The sequence below is a fragment of the Camarhynchus parvulus genome, chromosome 10, assembly GCF_901933205.1.
Source record: "Camarhynchus parvulus chromosome 10, STF_HiC, whole genome shotgun sequence".
NCBI lineage: Eukaryota > Metazoa > Chordata > Aves > Passeriformes > Thraupidae > Camarhynchus > Camarhynchus parvulus.
In genome coordinates, this window is record NC_044580.1 from 4844969 (window position 1) to 4865724 (window position 20756).

Below are 20756 nucleotides of genomic sequence, written 5' to 3' on the forward strand. Positions count from 1 at the left end.
ATATTCTTAGGTATTTTTCCAGCAGGATGAAACATTGGCAGCAAACCAGTGAATTAACTAATTCTCCTGTTACTTAAACAATGGCAAGGAAGAAAGCTCTATCCCTGAAAAAGATCCTTTTACAGCACTCTGACCATTTCCATAGCTGCCCTGTGACCTGTATTGAAGATTTCTTTTGTTGCTGCAACAAAATCAGCAACAGCAACATTTCTGTATAACCTGTACTGGAAATGTATAACCTGTAATGGAAAACATTACAGATCCTTGCTGTTTATTCTTCCTGTTCATCAGATAGTATTGATATCCAGTTCATTAAAAGAATTATGGAGTAAATCACACTTGAAAGAACAGGATACCAGTCAGGTCCAGATGCTTCCAATTTACTTCACTAAAATACTTCTGATTAAAACACATTACTAGTGACGTGTCTTAAAAGGAACTTGGACTTCAAGCTCTGTAATAACTGCAATATGTTCCCAGTCTCTAGCCTTGCCACGTGCCTAAGCTCAGTGTTAAAAACTCCTGCAAAAAGAGTTATTAGGTGCTTCCTTCAGAGACAGGCTTTCTCACTGCAGTCATTGCTGATGTCCTGGCACACCCTATGAAGGATCATGCAAATTAATATCATTATTTAGATGTTCCAAACTCACTACGCATCATTATGGCATAGTGTCAGTTCTACACAAACTTCCACATATGGAACAATTTAAAAATCTCCCAGCTACAGCAAGAGAAATGGAAAGCAATAGCTACAGCAATCAGCAGCATCTTAAAAGCAGCAGAATCTCAGCACTGACATGGACTATATATTAGTGCTCAAGAGATCCTTCTGAGTAGCTTTGATATGCAGGCTCCCAGAAGTCTCAGGGAAGAGCCTTAGGCACTGAATTCTGGAGGAGAGAGGACCTGACCCACTACAGCTACTCCTATCTGCAATTCTGTAAGAACACTACAACTCCAATTGCACCTTTATCTCCCAGCACCAGCAGCTACTGAGACACGAAAGCTTCAGCACCTTGAAAACTTTCTGTGAACTCATCAGACTTATGATGAAATCAATCCTCTAGCTCCACATGAACATCCTGTGAAGATTAACGTTGAGATACTTATCTGCAGGGCTTTTAAGAAATCTGTCGTTCAGACAGTCACCTAGGCTGTCACATCCTTTCTGCATGAGCAACTGAACTGTCTCTCCTCATGAGCCACTGGTTTTTGCAGGAGAGACCAGTATCTGGCAGAAGATCGTGGTATTGTCTGCTGCAGAAACCATTTCAAGCCTCACCATCTTCTTTTCTGGTTGCAGTGTGTGACCATACAGCAAATTCTAATGGCAAATCTTACTCAAGCTTGTAAAAGAGTTTAGCTGCCTTGTTCCTCTTTGTTCTGAGAACATGGCCAAAGAACTGTGTGCCTGCCACAAATCACGTCGGCAGAGCATCAGATTGTCCCACTTCTGACATGGCAGTGCTCAGACAGCATGTATTTTAAAAATATTCAAAGACTCTGGATTCTGTAGCCATGTGGGATTTGGGGCTTCCTGTTAGCAGAAATGTTCCCTTTGCACTCAGTGTGCAAGAAGCAATCACTTGAGCTAAAGCAGCACTAGGTTTTCAGAGCATACAGCACGCAGTGGGACAGCTCCGATCCACACAAAAAGAGCTGGTGAGACAGATATCTGTGAACTGAACTATTCAATGCAGTGTCACATTCCTGCTGAGAATTTTTTTTGTATTTTGGGTCTCCCACTGTGGATAATTTTGATTCCAGCTTCACTGTCTGATCTGTTTACTGGTTAGGATGTTTATTTTTCCTGAAGAAAAACAACAAATGTTTTATGAAAGCAGCTTAAGAATAAAGTATAGAAAATCAAAGGAAAATCCTAAAATGAACTCTTCTTGCCTTAGGGCAGAGAACGTGGCCACTGGATCCTAGTGTTCCACTCATGTGGGCAAGAATTGTTGTTGTGAGATGTTCCCCATGTGCCACGTTGCTGCAGATACCCCTGGAACCCTTGCTTTGTCCCGCTGTAGCAGTTGCTTATCAGCATGGCCTGGGCAGTGCTCAGTGCCAAGCCTGCAGGCACAGAGGCTGGCAGTCTCTCACCCAGTCACAGCCACCCCAGTTGTGATGCCCTCAGGCTTTGTCCCTGGTCTCCTGCTGTCCTTCCAGAAAAAGGTACAGCTCCCCTGAAGATCCTGCTTTGTGCAGATGTCTTGGATACAGAGCATATCTAAAACAGCTGTAGAAAGTTATGTTTAGACATAATACTGAATACTCGTACTGTATCCATTCAAGGACTGTTCAGACAATGGCAAGACAAAGCCTTTAAACTTCAAGGAGGAAGACTTTTCACCTTCTTCTGGCTGTATTCTGCTGCCTTTGTGTGGAGAAATGCTCTCAAACATAAACAGCAGTACATAACACTCACAAGGAAAGTTCCTCGTGCATTCATTTCTACGTTCAGAAGTCTGGCCCTCAGCATCATCCTGCAGAGCTCAGGAGTTTGGCTTGTAGGGCACAGGGATGTGCAAGACAGCAGATGGGGGGTTGGTGCTTATGCATCCAGTGCTCAGTCAGCAGCCATCCAGATGGAGGTGGGCCATGTTTGTCACCAGTCAGTGCTTAGAACCACAGAGGGTTTCCAGCCCAAGTGACAAAAGTGTTGCTTAGAACACAGAAGCAGGAGGGGAAGCTTCTGCTTGCTCACTGATACATGTAACTGTGAGCCAGGCTCTGGCCCTGCTTGAGCAACTGAACTGAGCCACAGACAGTGTCTCTTTGACTTGAATCTGGAAGACAATATCTGTGAAATCCCTGGGGCCTTTTTCAGACATCTACATGCTATCAACTCATCAACAAACCACTTATGTAACCCTTAGGTGCTGCATTGTCCTTTGGTTTTTTAGGCACCTTTGCCTCTAAAAGTCCCTCTCTCCTGTGTGCAGAGAGCAGCCCCCTGAAGCTCTCAGGACCCTATTCTGCTAAGCAACCATTTAACACTCAGACATCATGAAACTTAATTTTTGTGGATGCAATACAGTAACTCTACTCCACTTCCATCACCTCATCTAGGGGTGTGTGTGTGCATGTGAATTCATTACTTTTTACACAAAAATTGGATAACACTGTATCTGTTGGCTGCCATGGCATTATTCAACATCCATGTTCCCAAAGGAGCTTAATCTCAGCAATGTAAAACAAAAAAGCAGGAGACAACTGCAAGGCTTTTGGCCAATAAATTCACTCCAAATCCTTTACTGCCTAGATTTGAAGGCTTTTAAATCCAAGAGGACTCACAAAATGCAATTTGGCCTTTGCACTTTCAACAATGAGCCATAAAACTAACACCCTGGACCAGTTCTATTCTCTGTTCATGGGAATTTACCCATGCACTAGTAAGTTGATTAGAACTTCACGAAAGTCAATCAAGTGGTAAATCTTCCACACTGAAATTATTAAAGAAAGGAACTTCTATCATGCCAGACTGCAAATGAAGCTTAGGAGAACAGCTTCAAGCCTGTAAGAAGAAAGTTCCCAGTTATTCAGAGTTGCTCATGTCTCCAGAGCCTGTTTCTAATCATAACTCCTACAAGCTCGTTACATAGCTCATGCTTTACTACTTGGATAGTAGTTGCCAACTGGATGGAAACCGGACTTGGGATTTTCCAGTTTTTGGGAAAATTTGGGAAAGTTTTCTGAAGGACATTTGCTCAAGCAGCACAACAGCTTAGGTTGAGCCTTCCTAGAAATGAAGCACAGAAATCCTACTTCTATTAAATGCACTCACTGGCTTTAGACAGTTTGAGGCCCATGTCAATACCTTGCTGAACCCTCACAAACTGTGCATTAGGGTTGTTTTAGACACAGGTGGAAAAGGTAATTGCTAAGAGTGGCATTCTTTTTTGGAATGGCAAAACAGCCCTGCTACTCACTGGCTTTGTCTCTACTACTTGCCTCTCCAGCTTGTACCATCCTCTACATCCACCACACAATGTTTTGGTGGTGGAGGCAGAGCCTTTGTGGTGTTGGTGGGCTCCTGGTGCTCTGGGATATGACTTGTGCCAACATGTCCTGCAACACAGTGTTATTGACTGCTCAGCCTTGATGTGGGAAGACAGTCTTGTCTGCATCCCTGAGCAGCTTTGAGCAAGCTCAAAGCCTGGCACTTTTTTGTGGAGTCCCTTTGGCACAGCTGATTGCACAAGCAGATCCAGATACTCCTGAAGTGGAACTTGTTTATAACAAAACACCCAACTATTTTAATTTGAATCTTAAAAGATGATAGAAAATAAAGATAGATCCCTGTCTTCCACTCTCTTGGTTTCGTTCTTACAGGGGGTAGCATAAGAACGAAACCAAGAGGGAGGAAGACAGGGATCTATCTTTATTTTCTATCTTCTTCCAAACCTCAATGAACTAATTTCAGCCCCTGCCTCAGTGTTGGCCAGCATGCACTCTATTTAATTGTTACCAATAGAACCAAGGTCTCAGAAACAGGATTTGGCTTAAGGTTAGAGTGTGGAAGAAAAGAAGCCTCCTTTCAGATTGCTCCTTTCAGCTGCAATATGGTATCTTGAGTGCTGATGGCAGACAAAGCAAGCATGACCTGTCAGAGCAGAGGAGACAGAAAACACTGTATGTTTCTCTCCTGTTGTGCTTTTGTAGGCCACATTGCAATAAACAGAACAGCTGGCTGATGTCTTCATGGCAGTTCAGCAAGCCTATCAAAGGGGATTTCTCTGCATAGCTACGTGAGGGATGAAGAGACAGAGTCATTTTTCATGAATGTCCCAAGATGAGTAAGTTTTAGTCCTATTTTCCTGTTGTGAGTAGTGAGCAGAATCCAATGAACAGGGCATATATTCTGCTAACATTGAACCGCTTAAAAATCTTATATTACTGTGTGACATGGAGCAGAAAGATTACTCTTGCAAAGATAAAAGCTGGTCAGATAATATTGGATATTGCAGTGAAAAAAGTAATGCTCCTAGTCTCAATCTCCAGACATTTCCAAGGCTGAAGAACTGAAGATTATCTGGTTCATTAGTGGAATGTCTGCTCAGCTTGAATCTAATACTTGATAGTGCTGCGGCCAGAACTCTGAGCCAGAACAAATACATTAAATGTCGTGGGTTTTTAATTCTTGAACTATGGCCCTGGTTTGTGAAACACTTAGTTGCTCAAAGAATTGAAGGTTGAATCACCAGAAGTGAGAGCTATAACATGGAGGGGGAGTGAAGCCATTGGAAATTCTCCTTGTCACAGGTGAGAAGGTAGGAGAAAAGCAGCATTCCTCAGCTTTGTATTTTTATGGCCAAAACAAGTAAAGTCTGTCAGACTCTTCTGGCTCCCTGATCAGGCCAGAGGTGCTTGGATGTGATGACAATGAGTATTAGTCATGATCATGGTGTTATTTGTCCTGTACAGGAAAGGGGAAAGATCTTACCTTGTCTTGTCTGGTTCAGCTTAACCCCAGTCCTAGCAATCACAGCATACACGAATTGTTCCTCAACAGGGAGGAAGAGAGGACAAGAGAGAGAGAGGAGGAAGCAGGAGAGAGGACAGAAAGAAGGAAAGAAGCAGAGCTGTGGGTTCAAGAGAGCAGCCTGCAGCTCTTTGAAAGGCCTTGCCATCCAGTTGCTCTCCATCCCTTGGTGTTGCCCTGGGAGGTGTTCCCTGACAGCACAGGACCTGCCAACAGCAGGGAAACTCCACACTGACTTCAGCAGAGGCTAAAAAGTGCTTCAGTCCTAACCAAAGCACTGCTGGGTTTTCAATTAAAAACACCCCCAAACAGCTGTGAGTTATGCCCAATACATTTAATAACCGAGGAAGCCATAGCAAGTGACAACTACAAAATACAAAGCAGACATGAAAATTGATGGCATAAAAGTGGAGAGGAATAGTGTCTGAAATGAAAACTGAAAGCAAAATACACTTAACAGAGGATCTGGGTTCAGATCTAGCACACACGGTCACATACAACACTGCCTTAGTAACAGCACACACAGATACTCGTTGTACTGGGGGTTTTCACAGTTCTCCACTTCATCCCAGATGACAAGTAAATTGATGCTTTTATTCTCTTACATAAATTCTTGTGCACACAACATCATCAGCACCAAAGGTCTGGAAAAGAAATAAGAATCAATCAAAAGAGATGGAACCAGCAAATATTTAACACCATTTCAAAGTGTTATTTTTACTAAAGTAACTAGTTCTACAGCAGAAATACTTTTTCTTATGTCTTTTGACAGATGAGAGTAAAGAAAGAAATCATTTTGAAAGAGGAAAGCAATGTAAATGACCTGTTTTTCAAGGCAGGGTGGATTTTGTCAGAATGATAAATGATGCTTAAATTCTCTTTTTCTGTAGTTTCTTGGCATGAATTGATAAATAAATATGAGAAAATAAAGTGAATTCGGAATGTACTGTTGTTATATTTAGAAACAGTTGCAGCACTTTGAACTAGAAATGCTGAGGGTGGAATTCAGATGGCATGTTCCAAAGGTATTCTTTGATATTTGCAGATATAAATCCAAGCAGGCAAATGAAGTCAGTGGAGGAAAGATGAAGACCAGGAGAATGTACATCTGTAAACATAGTGCTGCTGCAAGCAGCTGTCAGCTCCTCCTGGAACACCAAAGCCTCTCTTCCAGGCTGGAGGGTGGGCAGTGTCAATGACAACCTTCCTTCAGGACACTGTGCCCTTAACCAGTGAGTTTGTTGGCCATGAGAAGGATCTGGAATGCCCTACAGATTATCAGAACATGTAGGCAGGACAGTGGTTGTGGGGCTGTCTGAGAAAGCCACCTGAATCCCAAAGTGTATGTAATTTGTATGTAATTTCAGGTCTGGCAGGCTAAAATTTGAGCAATGAAGCATGAGGGAAACAAAAGGGGTAAGAGTGAGGAAATAGAGACTGCAAAAAACTTTTTCACATTCAGCTATGCAGACAGGTTTTGAGCTCAGCACTAACAAGGTCTGAGTTGGGATGTCTGGCTGTGGTCACTGCCAAGGTCTCACTGGAAAGCATGCATTAAGAACTACCCCAGTGCATTATGAAAATTCAGCTGGGCTATTTGTCTTAATGCTTTCTACACCTGTTTTGGCCAATAATTTGAAAAGACTTGGCTTTAAAACTGACTCTGGCTTATACTTTGTTCACTTTGTTGGGGACAAAAGTCTGTTAGTATTTTGGAGATACAGACTTTGTTTTTATGCACACCAATATCATATCAGTACTTAATATATATTTTTTAGATTTTACATTAATACATCCGAAAATAAACATTAAAAGATGTGGGTAGTTCTCTAATGTTCACAACACCAGCTGCAAATACCCTTATTATGGCTTCCTTCAACATTTCCAAATTCTCCACAAAGGCAAAATTATTTCAGCAGGAGTTTTGCCAGAGAGAAGAAGTAAGAGTCAAGACCATCCAGGGCTCAAGGTTTTCTGTGGAGACTGTAAGATCCCTGTAACAGTGATTGTCTTTCACACTCAGGCACTGCTAAGCACAGGGAGATTTGGGTCCCCTGCTGCTACTTCAACACAAATCATAAACAGTAGTAAAACAATTCCTGTGTAGTGTTCTCCCAGAGCTGGCACAGCCCCAGTGTGAGAGCTGGAGCTGCACAGCCATGCAGCCACATCGTGAGGTGGGAATGGATGTCACATCAGTCAATTTAATGAGAAAGGCTGCAGCCAAAATTCATCTAACCTCCCTGACAAATTTATGTCTGTTCTTCCAGGCAAGTTAAGAGAGAAACTCCTTCCCCCAAAGCTAAGCAACAGCAGTTATTCTCAGAACAGCTCAGCAGTTCTATTGAGAAGGAACACTGCAGGGAAGAGTAGATGGAAATAGATGTGATTGATACTGCAAAGGAGCCACTGTAGATCTGAGCTTCTGAAATTGCAGTGCCCAGGTCTAAGATTGTGCTCCTGGGCAGAGCTTGCTGCTAAGAAATCAGTGTAGTCTGACTGGCAGCTTCCTTGGAAGATTTACAGGATGGAGTGTGGAAAGAAAGACTAAAATTTGCGGAGGAAGAAAAAAGACATAAGACTTTCTGGAAAAGCTCAGTAGTATGGGTGAGTAGCAGCACCACAGAGAGTCACAGCTCAGCATGTTTGTGACACAGGACACAGGCTCCTCACTTTGTACTTCCAGCATCCAGCTCCAGCTAGACTTCTGGACTTCTGAAAATTGCAGGCAAAGGACTACATTCAAATTACTGTGGACAAAAATGAAGTGCTGAAAATATGGACATTTTCAGGGAATCCAAATTTTAAAAAATCAGTTGCTACACACAAGGATTCCACAACACACTATTCTCAGGGTCTGTAAAACCACTATAATTTAACACAATAATGTCTTTAAGTCTGGATTACAAAGAGATAGAAATCATGCAAAGCACAGTTACAACACCACTGTGCCCTTCTCAAACAACCAAGACATCCTTTCCTTGAAGACCCAGCTTAGGTTATGTGGCCTCTGACCTGTTTCAGGAATAAACTGCATTTTTTAGCACTGGGATTTCATACCTTATACACATTCAGATGATTAACAACGTAATTGAAGCACATAAAGGGCTTTATTATCACAGTAATGTACAGGTTTCAATGTGGACTTTCACAAAAGGTGTTTTCCTATCTTATCATGACTCACTATCATTTGTTCATAAAACTCCACTCAGTGTTACTAAAGCAAGCAAGGAGGAATATGTTCTAACTTGCTGCATTCTTTTTCTTGTGGTAACTCACAGAAATGTCTAATGTACAGCTGGGCCCAGGGTCAGGGGAGGATCCAAATCCAAAGGGTGCTATTCCTCTGTTCTTCACATTTAAATCCTTGTATTCAATGGTAGGATAAAGCAGTTTAGTGTGGTTTTAATTTTAGACTCAAAAGAAGTGATAGTTCCTGTCCCAATAGGCAGACTTTAAAGACTTCCATGACCCAAAGCAGTAGAACTTCCAAATGAAAAGGGAATGAGCAATCCTGGCTATTTGGTGTTGCAGTTTCATCAGAGCAACAGAAAAAAGTGCAATGCTACCAAATTGTAATTCAGATGTAACAGGAAGATGCAGGATTTTCAAACACCACCTTCTCATTGGCTTGGAAAGGTCCCACTTATCTCATAAAATGCTACAAGGCAAGGCTTCTATCTAAATCTAAAATAGGATTTTAAATGTGCAATGACTGCAAATTACAGAATTGTTTTCTTCACTTAGCTTGTCATAATCTGTAGCTAAGAGTCCAAAAGCACACTGCAAACAAAGCCCTGTGCAGGGGATAATCCAATAAATTGACCTCTCTCAGTTCACTCAAAATCTGATGACCACTGACATCATGAGAGATTAAAAGAGAATTACAGGGCAGTAATATATTTCTGTAGGAGCAAATCTCCTTTTTGAAGGCCTTCTTTATAAATATTCGCTGAGGAGGCTTTGTGGTAAGTGGAGCACACAGTATAAGGAAGAGTGTCATTGAAACAATCACCTGGGAAAGATCACTTCTGCCAGTGTATGCAAAAATCCCTTTAGCTGCTCATGACTGATCAAAATGCAGAGACAACTTACAAAAGGAAGACAGAATCCATCAGCAAACTGATGGAGAAAAGAAGGTATTACTTAAATGAGTCCTCAGAAAAGGCTTTGTCCATGTGCACACTTCCATGTTATCTAGAATAAAGATATAAATTTTCACAACAAAGGCATGCTGCCTATTTCCATTCTCCTCTTGACTCCCACAAAATTTTAAGAAAGAGGTTGATCCTTACAAGGCCATAGTCACTGAATGTGCAGCCCTCACTTTCAAACTTGTCTATTAATAGCAAATCACCAATTCAAAACCTCATGTTCCTCAGGATATCAATTGACAGCACCATGCAAAATTAGGCAATTTCTCAAGGGGCCTAAATGTCAGTATTTGTGTTTGAGCACTGCTATATTATACAGCTTTTTCACAGTGTATGACACAGATCTGAGACAATGGCATCTCCCAGGTATAGTTGAAAGCCAGTGCACAGAGAACATCTAATCTACAAGAGATATTACAAAAGGATACATTCAGGATCAGGTGCAGCCAAAATGCAAAGGGCTTTGGCTTTTTTTTTTGTTTGGGATGTGATCCAGACAAGGCTGTAGTAATGAGCAGGGGCTATAGATCCCTAAGCCCCCTTGTAAATCTGCTCATGGCAAAGAGTAAATTAAAGCATTAGGCCCATGCAACACACATGCCTGCATTATTACAGGTTTCTGAACTTCTGTCAAGGCTGCTCTAATGGGAACAGCAGCAACCCCCTCATTCTGAGCTTGATATGACTAGACCCTTCTTTTGAGAATTGATTTTATAGAAGATCCCTCTCCAAAAGTGATAGAAAAGTTAAACACTTAGGTAGTTTGACATGGTTTGATACAAGGCTTAGGTATATCACACATTTCAGCATTCCGCTGCAAAATCTTTTTCCAAATCTGCATTGACCCTTCTCACATACTATGTTTAATTTCAGAAGTCAGCAAAATAATTTTAGAAATGTTTGCTCACTCATCTAGGCTCCACAGTTCACTAGTTTTAATCAACGATGGCATGATTTTTCTGAGGAGGGAATGTAGAATAGAAACCATGCTTGAACCCCCACCAATGTTCTGATCTTTGACCCTTGCTACAATTGATTCTGAGAACCCCTGTGTGATAGGTGAACTGTGTAAAATGTGCTCAGAGGCTGTTTTTAAAGCCCCTCTTCAGTAATCATCCACTTTAAAATGTTTGTGTGTTACAAATTAAACTTAAATCGATAGAGGCATGAGCAGCTGTGAAAGCAGCAATGCACCTAAGGTTTGAATATAAATGTATCTCATTTGAATAGCTGATATTTGTAAGCAGTATCCTTCAACTTTGCAAAGAGCAGATCTTTTGTTCTGCTGACTTACATAAGTGATTGATAGCTCATTAATGTCCCTGACGAAAACACACAGCAACAACAAAAACACTGTGAGTATAATAAAGGGAAGAAAAGGCACTTAATTCCAGGTCATAATTTTCAAACAAGTAAAAGAAATATATATTTTTGGTGTTAGATTCTGATCTTGATTGCTCAAATGCTAATCCAAGTATAGTTTATGAATGTAGAGTTGTAAATACAGATATCCTGAGTCCATGTATGCATTACAATCCTAAAGTACAATACAATATAAAGATGCAGTCAAGACAAATAAATGTAGACTTCAGTGGGGAGCTACCCTTTCCACCCTCCCTTGCTTGCACATTCCATGTAATTTTTATCTACATCATTCAGTAATTTTAAAAGTGCGGCGCTGAAATCCCAGCAAGCGCATCAGATGAGAGTAGAATAAACAGCTCTGATAAAAGACGTTGCAATGTTCTAGTTTTAGATCAATGTTCTAGTTTTCAGACCATCTTTTTATAATGCAGAACTTGATCCTCCCCTTCCTTGGCTGAAAGAATTCTTTTTCTAACAGGACTTCAGGCCCACATCTGTCATTGTATGAGCCAAATATTATTTATCTACTAATAAGAGCAATTTTATTCTCCATCCTGCAAGGAGCTAAGGAGAACTGAAGGCAACTGAAGGTAAAGAAAACCTTTGCTAAATAAATAGTGTGTTCTCAGCATCTGTGTACCAGAGGACATGATGTGACTTGCAAGACCATCATTTTACTCCAAGGAAATATCTTTGAAGAACAAGGAATTCTTCTGCCAGGATGCAAGAAAGATTGAAAATTATAGAGTAATATGGTTTCTGTTTTAGCTCTGTGGTAGTCATGGCAATTAAACACTGATTTTTTTTTATTATTATATGGGCTAATAAATGCATTTTATTTAATAATGCTGTGTTGGAGAGAAAAATATAGTCATACACTAGGAAAATACTATAATCAAATGGATCCCCTAAGCAATGCAGCATTTTAGACCAAAATTATGTGGCAAAGATCCAACACTTATGGAGCCAATACTAACACAGTAAAACTAATTTCTTACCCCCTGCCTGTCACCCCAAGCCTTTCTTCAATTCATGCTTAAGTCTAACACAGTTTACATTCTTTCTTGCAACTTCTTTCAAACTGGGTATGACTTTTCTTGATTTCCTCTGCAACTGCATCTAATAGCGAACAAGGAGTCTCAAGACTTCTTGAAAGAATTTTTTGGATAGAGAAACAGAAACAGAGACTTACTGAAGCACATCAGAGAGAGCAAAGGAACAGATAACATCTCTTAGGTAAGCAGGGAGATTTGAGAAGTGTGAAGATGGGAATTGTTAAATATTTGAAGCAATATGGACAGCAAAAGTGAATGAGAATTAATTTCAGGTCCTAAAGATCCCTAAGAAAGTTCTGAGGGTGGGAGAAGAAAGAAATCGATTCAAGTTTCAACTGTAACACACAAACATTTTAAAGTGGTTGATGACTGATGAAGGGCTTTAAAAGAAGAAGAATACAGAGATCTCTCCTCATCGTGATCTTGGTTTTGAAGAAGATATAAGTGGGGGTTTGCAGACTCAAATCCAAGGAAATTCCCCAAGCCTAAAATAAAATAATCTCATGTTGAATCTTTGCTCACTGTAGTGATGAAAAACCCAAACACAGTGGATGGGCAAGAGATCAATAAAGTCTTCTCACTAAGGGCTCTTATTCCTACCTTGTTCCCTTTTACAGCTGCTGAACACACCTCAGCCAATCCCTTCAAATAGTTTAGCTTCTAAAGCCCAATTCTCTGAAGGAACGTTGTGGGGCTTTAAAATGAGGGACCACAGACAAGAAAATGTAGCTTCTCCTCTTCTGTCTCTCTCCAACCATTAGAACCTTTTGTTGCTTCCCAGAATGTTTACTTTTCAGCTTTTTTTTTTCCTTTTTTTTTTCCCTTTTTTTTTTTTCCAGAAGGGCCATTTCAACTTCTGCAAAGGACCAGAGGTCTCACACCACCATTACACAAACACCTCATTACTGAGTCTTTGGCTCTCAGATCTTGAATGTCAACCCACATCTTTAATAGATCTCTACATTCAGTCCCATCAAATGCCATGAGGGCTTGAAAATGCTTGTCCTGAGGATGAATTATTGTCATAATACTTTATAAAGCAAAAGAGGTCACTATGCTCAAAGAAGTAGGAGAATGAAACTGTATATCATATTGAATAGTAAAAGTGAAGAGAGAATGATCTGGATCACTTGGAAACAAATACCAAATTTTCATAATGGCCACTGTAAAATCAGATATTACAACCAATGAATGTAATTCCAGCTTGCCTGAGACAAGAAGGGGATCAGTCTGGGGAAATGGAAACCAGAAAAGAGTTAAAAAAACTCTTGCAAATAAATCAGGATCATTTTAGATAGGAGTAAGGAGAGGAAATCATGTAACATTAGGTGCTAGATTGCTAGCAAAACAGTACCTGCCATTTGGGTTTTCTTAGTTTAGGAGGGAAATTTGTAAATTGGACAGGCTTAAAAAGCACTCACATGATGACTCAATGAAAGTTTTCTTTACAATGAAAGACTTCAGGTCTTCCAGTGGTTTAGCTTCACAACCACAAAGTTCTCCTAAGAGGTGGCTTGATCAGTGGTGTTAAGAGAAGTATTTGCAATAACAAATTCTAGGCATATTATTTAGGTTCTTTTATACACCATATATAATGACTGGAAGTTGAATCTACATATGCATAGATTAAAAGAAGTATGTATATTCTAATGGCAAGGAAATTAGCCAGGAAACCAACTTATTGAAAGTTCTGAGTTCCTATACAAGGAAATATTTTAATAAGAAGCAAGTTGTTTTAATTTATACCCTAATTGGAAAAATAATTAATTCACAAAAGTTCAACAGACTGTATTAAACAAGAAAAAAGGTTAGATGGCTTTAAATCTTTGAATCCCTCTAGTTTGTTATCCAGGTTCATTATTCCTCCCCAGCAGGGTAAGTTCACATTGCTGCTAGCAGGAGGCAATTGTATTATGAGCAGCTTTCTTGCTTTGCTCAGAGCAGTGCACTTTATTTAACAGCTGCCTCTTCAGCTTGTTGCTTAAATAATAAACTACAGAAATGTATTGTTAGAAAGCTGGAAAATTATAGGAATAACTTTTAGTTAGAGAATATATTTTGTCCACTGCATTTCATCTAAAGATGCAAAGAAGAGATCAAAGTACTTTGCCTCCTGAAGTTTTGTGATAATATAAAGCATTCCAGTGGTTGAGTCAAAAGAAATTATGCAGCATTGGAGTATTCATTCATTAGAAACCAGTGTGATTTCACTAACAGCACACATTCTCATGTGGGTGAACAGTTCCAAGATGTCTGGAAAAATATTAACACCTTAGAAGCTTTTTGTTTATGCTTGGTTAGGTTTGGGTCCTGTTTTTGTTTCAGATACAATCTTAAAAACAGAACTCCATCTGCTTTAGAGAAACACTTGGGAGGCTGTTTGTTTTTTAAAGTGCAGAGGTTTAGTTAGTGTGATAGTTAGAAATAAAACCTCCCTGCTTTGATGTTTTCTTACCCACCACTCCAGGAGCCTGTCTTCCATGTCCAAACTGATGAGGCATAACAGTCTAATCAACTATTTATCCAGAATTCACTAGTTAGAACATGTGCAATAAAATGATATTGAACTCGAGCTGAACTGCGCTGCTGTGTCTTTACTCAGATGCGGATACTGGTAAATTAATCTGGAGTGACTACTGAGGAAAGTAACAGAAGTTAGAGTATTAATTAAGTTACCAAAGCACAATCTGAATAAACAAACCCTTTGTGACTGAGGGTGGGCACAGCCAGGCGGTTGCAGAGGTGCTGCTCAGAATGCCCACGGTCACCCTGCTGCCAGTTGGAAGCTTACACACCACTGGGGGATATTGGCTGACAGCAAATGTGCAAATCTCTGTATTTCTAAGAAATTCATGAAGGCAGTTCTCAATCTGACTCGGAGGTGATCAGGGAAGTGGGGAAGGTGGCAGAGATATGGGAGGAAATGATATATTTTTCATGAACAGGAGGGATTAGAGCATACTAACAACATGCATATCTTTCCTGCTATATGCCACGTGACCATGGATAAGAAGAAGTATTATGCACATGCCTAAAAAGAAGATTCTCCAGAAATGAGGTCAAATGCCTTGATCTCACTTTCATCAGAGAAAATCTGCAATAAAGCAAATTCTTTGATGATGTTGTGAATTTACAGAGCAGAAGTGGCCAACTTGTGATTATTCTGCCAGTACTAGCATGGTGACAGTTTAAACAATCAAAAGCAAGTCAGAGCATGCATATATATCCATTTGCTTTAAAAAAAATTAAAAAGAAAGGGAAAAAAAGCGATGTATTAATTGTAAGGTAGAGGATTATAACAATGGTAGTCTTCCAGATGGATTTAGGTAAGGAAAAATAATAACTCATACTATGTGATAACAAAAAACCCTGATAATATGGTGCACGTATTGAGGGAGTTCAAGGTTCTTACCAAAATCAGTTCATCATTAGCTAATTCTCTAGTCCAGTATGTTTTGGGACCTTCTCCCTCAATAAGAGTTTGTTTGCAGTAGATCTTGTTTTCATTCTCCCAAGTGGCCAAACTCTGCAGGCAAGAAAACCATTAGGAAATACATTAATTATATTCCCCAGCAGCATGAGACAGAAACAACAATGAGCAGTAGTGAGAATAATTGCTCCACTAAAGGAGTAACACATAGATAGTCAAAGGCAGAGGAAAAAAAGTAATCAGTGGAAAGTGGTGAAATAAAAATTAAGCTGTGATGGGGCATTTTGGAAAGAGGAATATATTAGTAACAAAGTAATTGCAAATGTGTCTTTTCAGTGTGAAGACACTCAGTTTCCATCAAATGCTTGATGCTGGAAAGTGTAATTTAGGAACATGCAAATGTAATGTCTACATTCCCAATCATCTTTGTAAAGATGATTTGATCTGACATGTTATTTATCACTACAGTCCCCTAAGAGTAAAAGCATAAACAATTGTATATATCAAGTTGTAGTCATAAATAATGCAGTATTTGTCACTTACAATCTTTCCTGCTCTATGGCACTGTGCCAAGTTAACTGTGTATTAAACATATCGAGCTAACAAACTAGAATAAATCACAGCTAAATTTTAAAAAATGTCAGAATTCAATTGTTTGTGACATTACTTTTTTAAGGTTGTGAGTCTGAGGATTGGAATACCCTTGGGCATTTTTCAAAGCATTTGAATAACAACTATGAAACCACTGAAAAATAAAAGACCCTAGAACTACATGATTTTGTTAAACTTTCACAAACAGGCAAGCCCTGACTGTTGCTTTTCACTCGAGCACTGAACTCCACAGTGCAAAGGAACAGCTGTGCAGAAGGATGCCCTGTAATGAATGTTCAAGTAATCCCTTTATAACTACACAGGGGAGACATTTATTAGTCTGTGATTATATACCTGTACATATACACATGTGCATGTGCATATGTATGCCTAAATTCAAGTTAACACTTCCCAGACTTTCCAAGGGAAAAACCCTTTACTTTGATTAAAAATTAGCTGTTTACTTTTTAAATATTTTTCAAAACAATAGATTTTATAAACCAACAAGCCATCTCAAATGGCAGTTATAGAAGCTGTGCCTTGAAGTACAAGCATATATGATGCCGTCTTTGTCTGCACAAACAATGGATCAAGTTAGTTGGCAGCACAAAACCCTCCACCCCATAAAGTATATCAAAATCTATCACCAGTCAGCAGTTTTGCCAGATACTGCAAACTACATTCTGGAGCATTATTTTATTATCTGTCAGTTTCTGCTCTGTGGCCACATCTTGGTTATATACACACAGCAGTACAACTTATTCCTGAGAGCGGACTATAAATAATTTCACAACACATGGAAAAAATTTACTTCTTCACAAAACCCATTTCTTTCAGGTTTTTCCAACTTTCATAGCTTACAGCCTAATTATTGTTTTTCCATCTTCAGCAATAAATCCTTCTCTGGAAAGCGGGTCACATTTATTGTATATGCATTATGTATGAAGACACTTTTGTCGAACAAGATAAATTAACAAAGCCTGCAACATTTCCTGGACAAACTGTTAAATATATGATAACTCATCCTAGAGAGCAAGTGGATGTTCTAAATATTCACTGATTCCCAGAATCTGTTTCTTGTTTCATAAATTTGTGTTGACACCAATTGCACTGAAGACAGTAAGTTCTGAATTTTTAGTGATAAAGATGGTCTCAAAAGCTGACCCAAGAATTAGGAGAGGTCCTATTTTGGAAAGTAGATTATTTTACCAACACTGGATACTTTTAAAACTGGATCCTCATTTGAGATTACCTTCTAATAATCTTTATTTGTATTCTTTTATAAGAGTTTTATGTACACTTATACATACTCCTTTATAATTATGAGAGTAAACTGTCTGAAGAAAGCATAACTAACCCATGCCTTCAATAATGGTTTTCAAGGGCAGCTATGACCACAGCCCAGCTCCCCAAATCTCAGATCCCACATATCTACACCAGCAAGAACCTGGTGTCAGATGCTGCCGACTTAAATCCCCCTCCACAGCCACAGAAGTGGTTACAGAGGTAGAGGAGCAGGGTCTCACACACAGAATCAAGCCCAAACCACTCCAGGGAATGCATCTAATGCACTTCTGCTCAAGGAGATGGTGTAACTGTGTCTGGTATAACACCTGCTGAAAGCCTGTCTTACACTGTTAAAGAGCTATGTATCAGTAAACTGGACATATGCACTTGGCAAGAGTGTGAAAGAGGATTTCAGCCCCAACCAACCAACAGTCTGTGGTCCTGCTTGAGAACTCATCTGATTCAATCTAAGACAAAAGCTATGTCAGATTCGTGCGCTAAATCCTGACTCTTGAGGTCTCTCTTGCTCCACCATTTCCTATGTTTGTGTCAGGGACAGAAGCTGGGGAGAGCTTTCTCTGCATCTGAGGTCTTCAGGGTAGATGAAAGCAAAAAGAGAACTAAACCCTGACAAGCTGGAAACCAGATACCTGAACTCTGCTTTTGGGACCTTTCATGTCCTGTTGCCTTGAGATTTTAGTTTTATCCCAAAAGAGGGACAAGGGAAGTGGTGACCATCAAGAACCCCCATGAGTGTTTCAAGAAGAGGGTGGAGGGCAGCAATGCCTCTGTCTAGGGACACAGATGTGTTTGTCCCATCTAAAAATAACTTGGTAACACACACACCCCCCACACATATGCACATGCCCCAGCTCCCCTCCTACCCTGCACTTCCGTCCATCCACCGTCTCCTCCTCAAAGCTCTCCCCGATTTTGAAGTTGATCTCAGTGGTGCGGACAGTTGTAGAAGTTTTGATGTAGAACTGGTCCCCGTCCTGGCGGATCTCCACATGGGGTTTGGAGGCGGCTGCCACCGCCACTTTCCTGAGCATGGCATTGACACCTGGGCGAAGCGGGGAGGAAACAGCTTGAAGTCGCCAGCCGTGCCCTGGGCTGACCTCGCCCAGCATCACACAGATGAGGGAGCGGGGCGAGCGGCCGGGGCACCGCGCGTAGCCCCCAGCACAGCTGCGGCGCTGGGCAGCGGCGGCGCTCGGGCAGGCTCCGCACGGCCGGCGGCACACGCGGGCTCCGGCAGCGATCCCCGCGGCAGAACGCCGGGCCAGCGGCAGCCCAGCTCCTCGGGCAGGAGCGCGGGCGAGGCGGGGACCGTGCCGTGCCTCGACCGCCCCTTCCCGGGTAGGGCTCTGAGCCATGCTCCGCACCGGCGGGAGCCTCTCCTGCCCGCGGCCGACGCGCGGAGCTCTCCCGGAGACACCGGGCACCGGAGCGCGGCCGCAGCTGCCGCCCCGTGTCCCCTCCCGCGGGACACAGCCCGCTGCCCGGCTCCCCGCCACTCACCCAGCGCCTTGAGCAGCTCGTCGAAATTCTCGCTGCTCTTCATCTTCCAAGTGCCGGCGAAGTTGGGCATGGTGGGTCGGGCGCTGCGGAGGGCGGCGGGGACGCGGCGCTGCTGCTCGCTCTCCGGCTCAGGCACCTTGTGAGTGGGGCGGACCGCGGCGGTAGCGGCAGGGAGAGCCGGGCACACCCACCCGGCCCCCCACCCCTTGCCTCGGGCCAGCATCACACCGCCAGACAGCCGGCCCCCTCCCAGTCATAGCCATCCATCCATCCATCCATCCATCCATCCATCCATCCATCCATCCATCCATCCATCCATCCATCCATCCTGCCCTTTCCATCCATCACCGTTTGCCGCCTGCCTTGCAGGCTCCACAGCTGCTCCTCCTGGGGCTGCCCAAGAACGAGAGCCCGATTGCCACTTGTGCGACAAATGAGGTGGACAGTGAGGACCTGATGAAAAGCCCCAGAAGCAGGCAGGAAAAGCAGAGGACTATCCAGCCAGGCGCCGGTCTCTCCAGGCTCACTCTGGGCTGACCCCACCACGGCAGGGCCGAGGCACAGAGCCCATCACACCTCACCCCGAGCCCTGCATGCACGGGCCCTCCCGCTGCCAGCCTGCCCCCAGCACTGCTCACTGGGACAGCCAGCAGGTCCAAGGGGTGGCAGGGAGCAGAACACTTTCCAGGACAGGGAACTGTTGTAAGGAAGCTGCCACTGCCCTGAGCTGAGTCTCCCCTTCGAGAAGGGTGAAGGACAAAGAGCTACACAGCGCCTAAAGCATTCCCCCACTTCCTTAAATCAGCACCAGTGTACTGAAGATTAGAGTGCTGTTCTGAGCCTTTCCATGACCATTTCCATTGTCTTTGCTTTGAGTCCCTCCGTTTCAGGTCAAAGATGCTAGATTAAAGTTCCTTATCGCAGCTGATTTATCCACATGATAAAATGGAACAGAATTTGACAGGTTAAGGCATATGGAGTTTTTCTGCTGCTATTGTGCATAAGAAAATAGTCAAAACATTCAAAGGTCTGTGATTTCCCACACAGAACAGAGCCAGATGTATTTTAATTATAGGAAAACCTTTGCTGAACAAACTTCACGGTATATTCACAATCATTCTTCACTTGTTAGATTCTGTAAAATGAACACGAAGGTTACTTGAATTATGTATAAAATGTGTTTGCTCCTGGAAAATGAATAGTTCTGGGAGGTACTTTAGTATGTTAGGCAGGATTCTATATATGCTGAAATTTGCTCTCATTTTTTGTTCCAGGAAGAACCTCACCTGAGTAAGAACCATAGAGCAGAACCAAGTATTTGTCTGTTGATTGTCACTCTTTTTCTACTGATTTTTGTTTCTGCCTTTCCAGAAGAACACCCTGAAGACCTGGCATAGCTCTTTAACGAAATATTTTGATGAAAAATCTGGGTTTTTTCCAGGAAATGAACATTTCAGAGAGAAATATATGTTTTCAATAACAGGGTTTGTCTAAAAAGAGAAATGGAGCAATACAAACCCAAAACAAAAACCAGAGCACAAAGCATCCTTCAGTTGTTTTAGCAAATGGCAATAAATTCATCTCCATCTGAATTACTTTGTTTAAAATTTCAAATCCCCTCAAAGAAAAACACTTCTGAAAAAAAAAGACAGACACACAAACAATTTCCTATTGCAAGTAGGTTTAAGATTTTCAAATGTAAGGCTGCAGGCCCAACAAACACATACACTGAAGAACAAACACTGAAGAAAAACCCTGCTCAGACCCTCGGTTTCAACTTCCCAACTACACAACTGAAAACATGCTACATGCTTTGCTTCCAGAATCCTGCAGAATGTGTATACCTGGAGCCCAGTGGAAGTGTTATG

General features: G+C 41.6%; 1 protein-coding gene across 1 annotated transcript; it reads right to left on the bottom strand.

Annotated features, from left to right (window-relative positions):
* Positions 1 to 5798: 5798 nt before the first annotated feature.
* On the bottom strand, positions 5799 to 19124 carry CRABP1 (cellular retinoic acid binding protein 1). The gene is made up of 4 exons (XM_030955266.1): positions 18889 to 19124; positions 18252 to 18430; positions 15472 to 15585; positions 5799 to 6129 (listed from the first exon to the last, which is right to left on the bottom strand). Exons 1-4 carry the CDS (start codon positions 19109 to 19111, stop codon positions 6079 to 6081), a joined length of 567 nt encoding a protein of 188 aa, XP_030811126.1. The 5' UTR covers positions 19112 to 19124; the 3' UTR covers positions 5799 to 6078.
* Positions 19125 to 20756: the final 1632 nt, after the last annotated feature.

Bases quoted from the DNA above. Each gene is read 5' to 3' on its own strand.
- CRABP1 (XM_030955266.1), bottom strand. From the start codon at position 19,111: ATGCTGGCCCGAGGCAAGGGGTGGGGGGCCGGGTGGGTGTGCCCGGCT. The intron at 15,586-18,251 runs GTAGGAGGGGAG...TCTTGCCTGCAG, and splicing joins TGGATGGACGGAAGTGCAGG to AGTTTGGCCACTTGGGAGAA. The intron at 6,130-15,471 runs GTAAGAACCTTG...TTTCTTTTCCAG, and splicing joins CTAATGATGAACTGATTTTG to ACCTTTGGTGCTGATGATGT.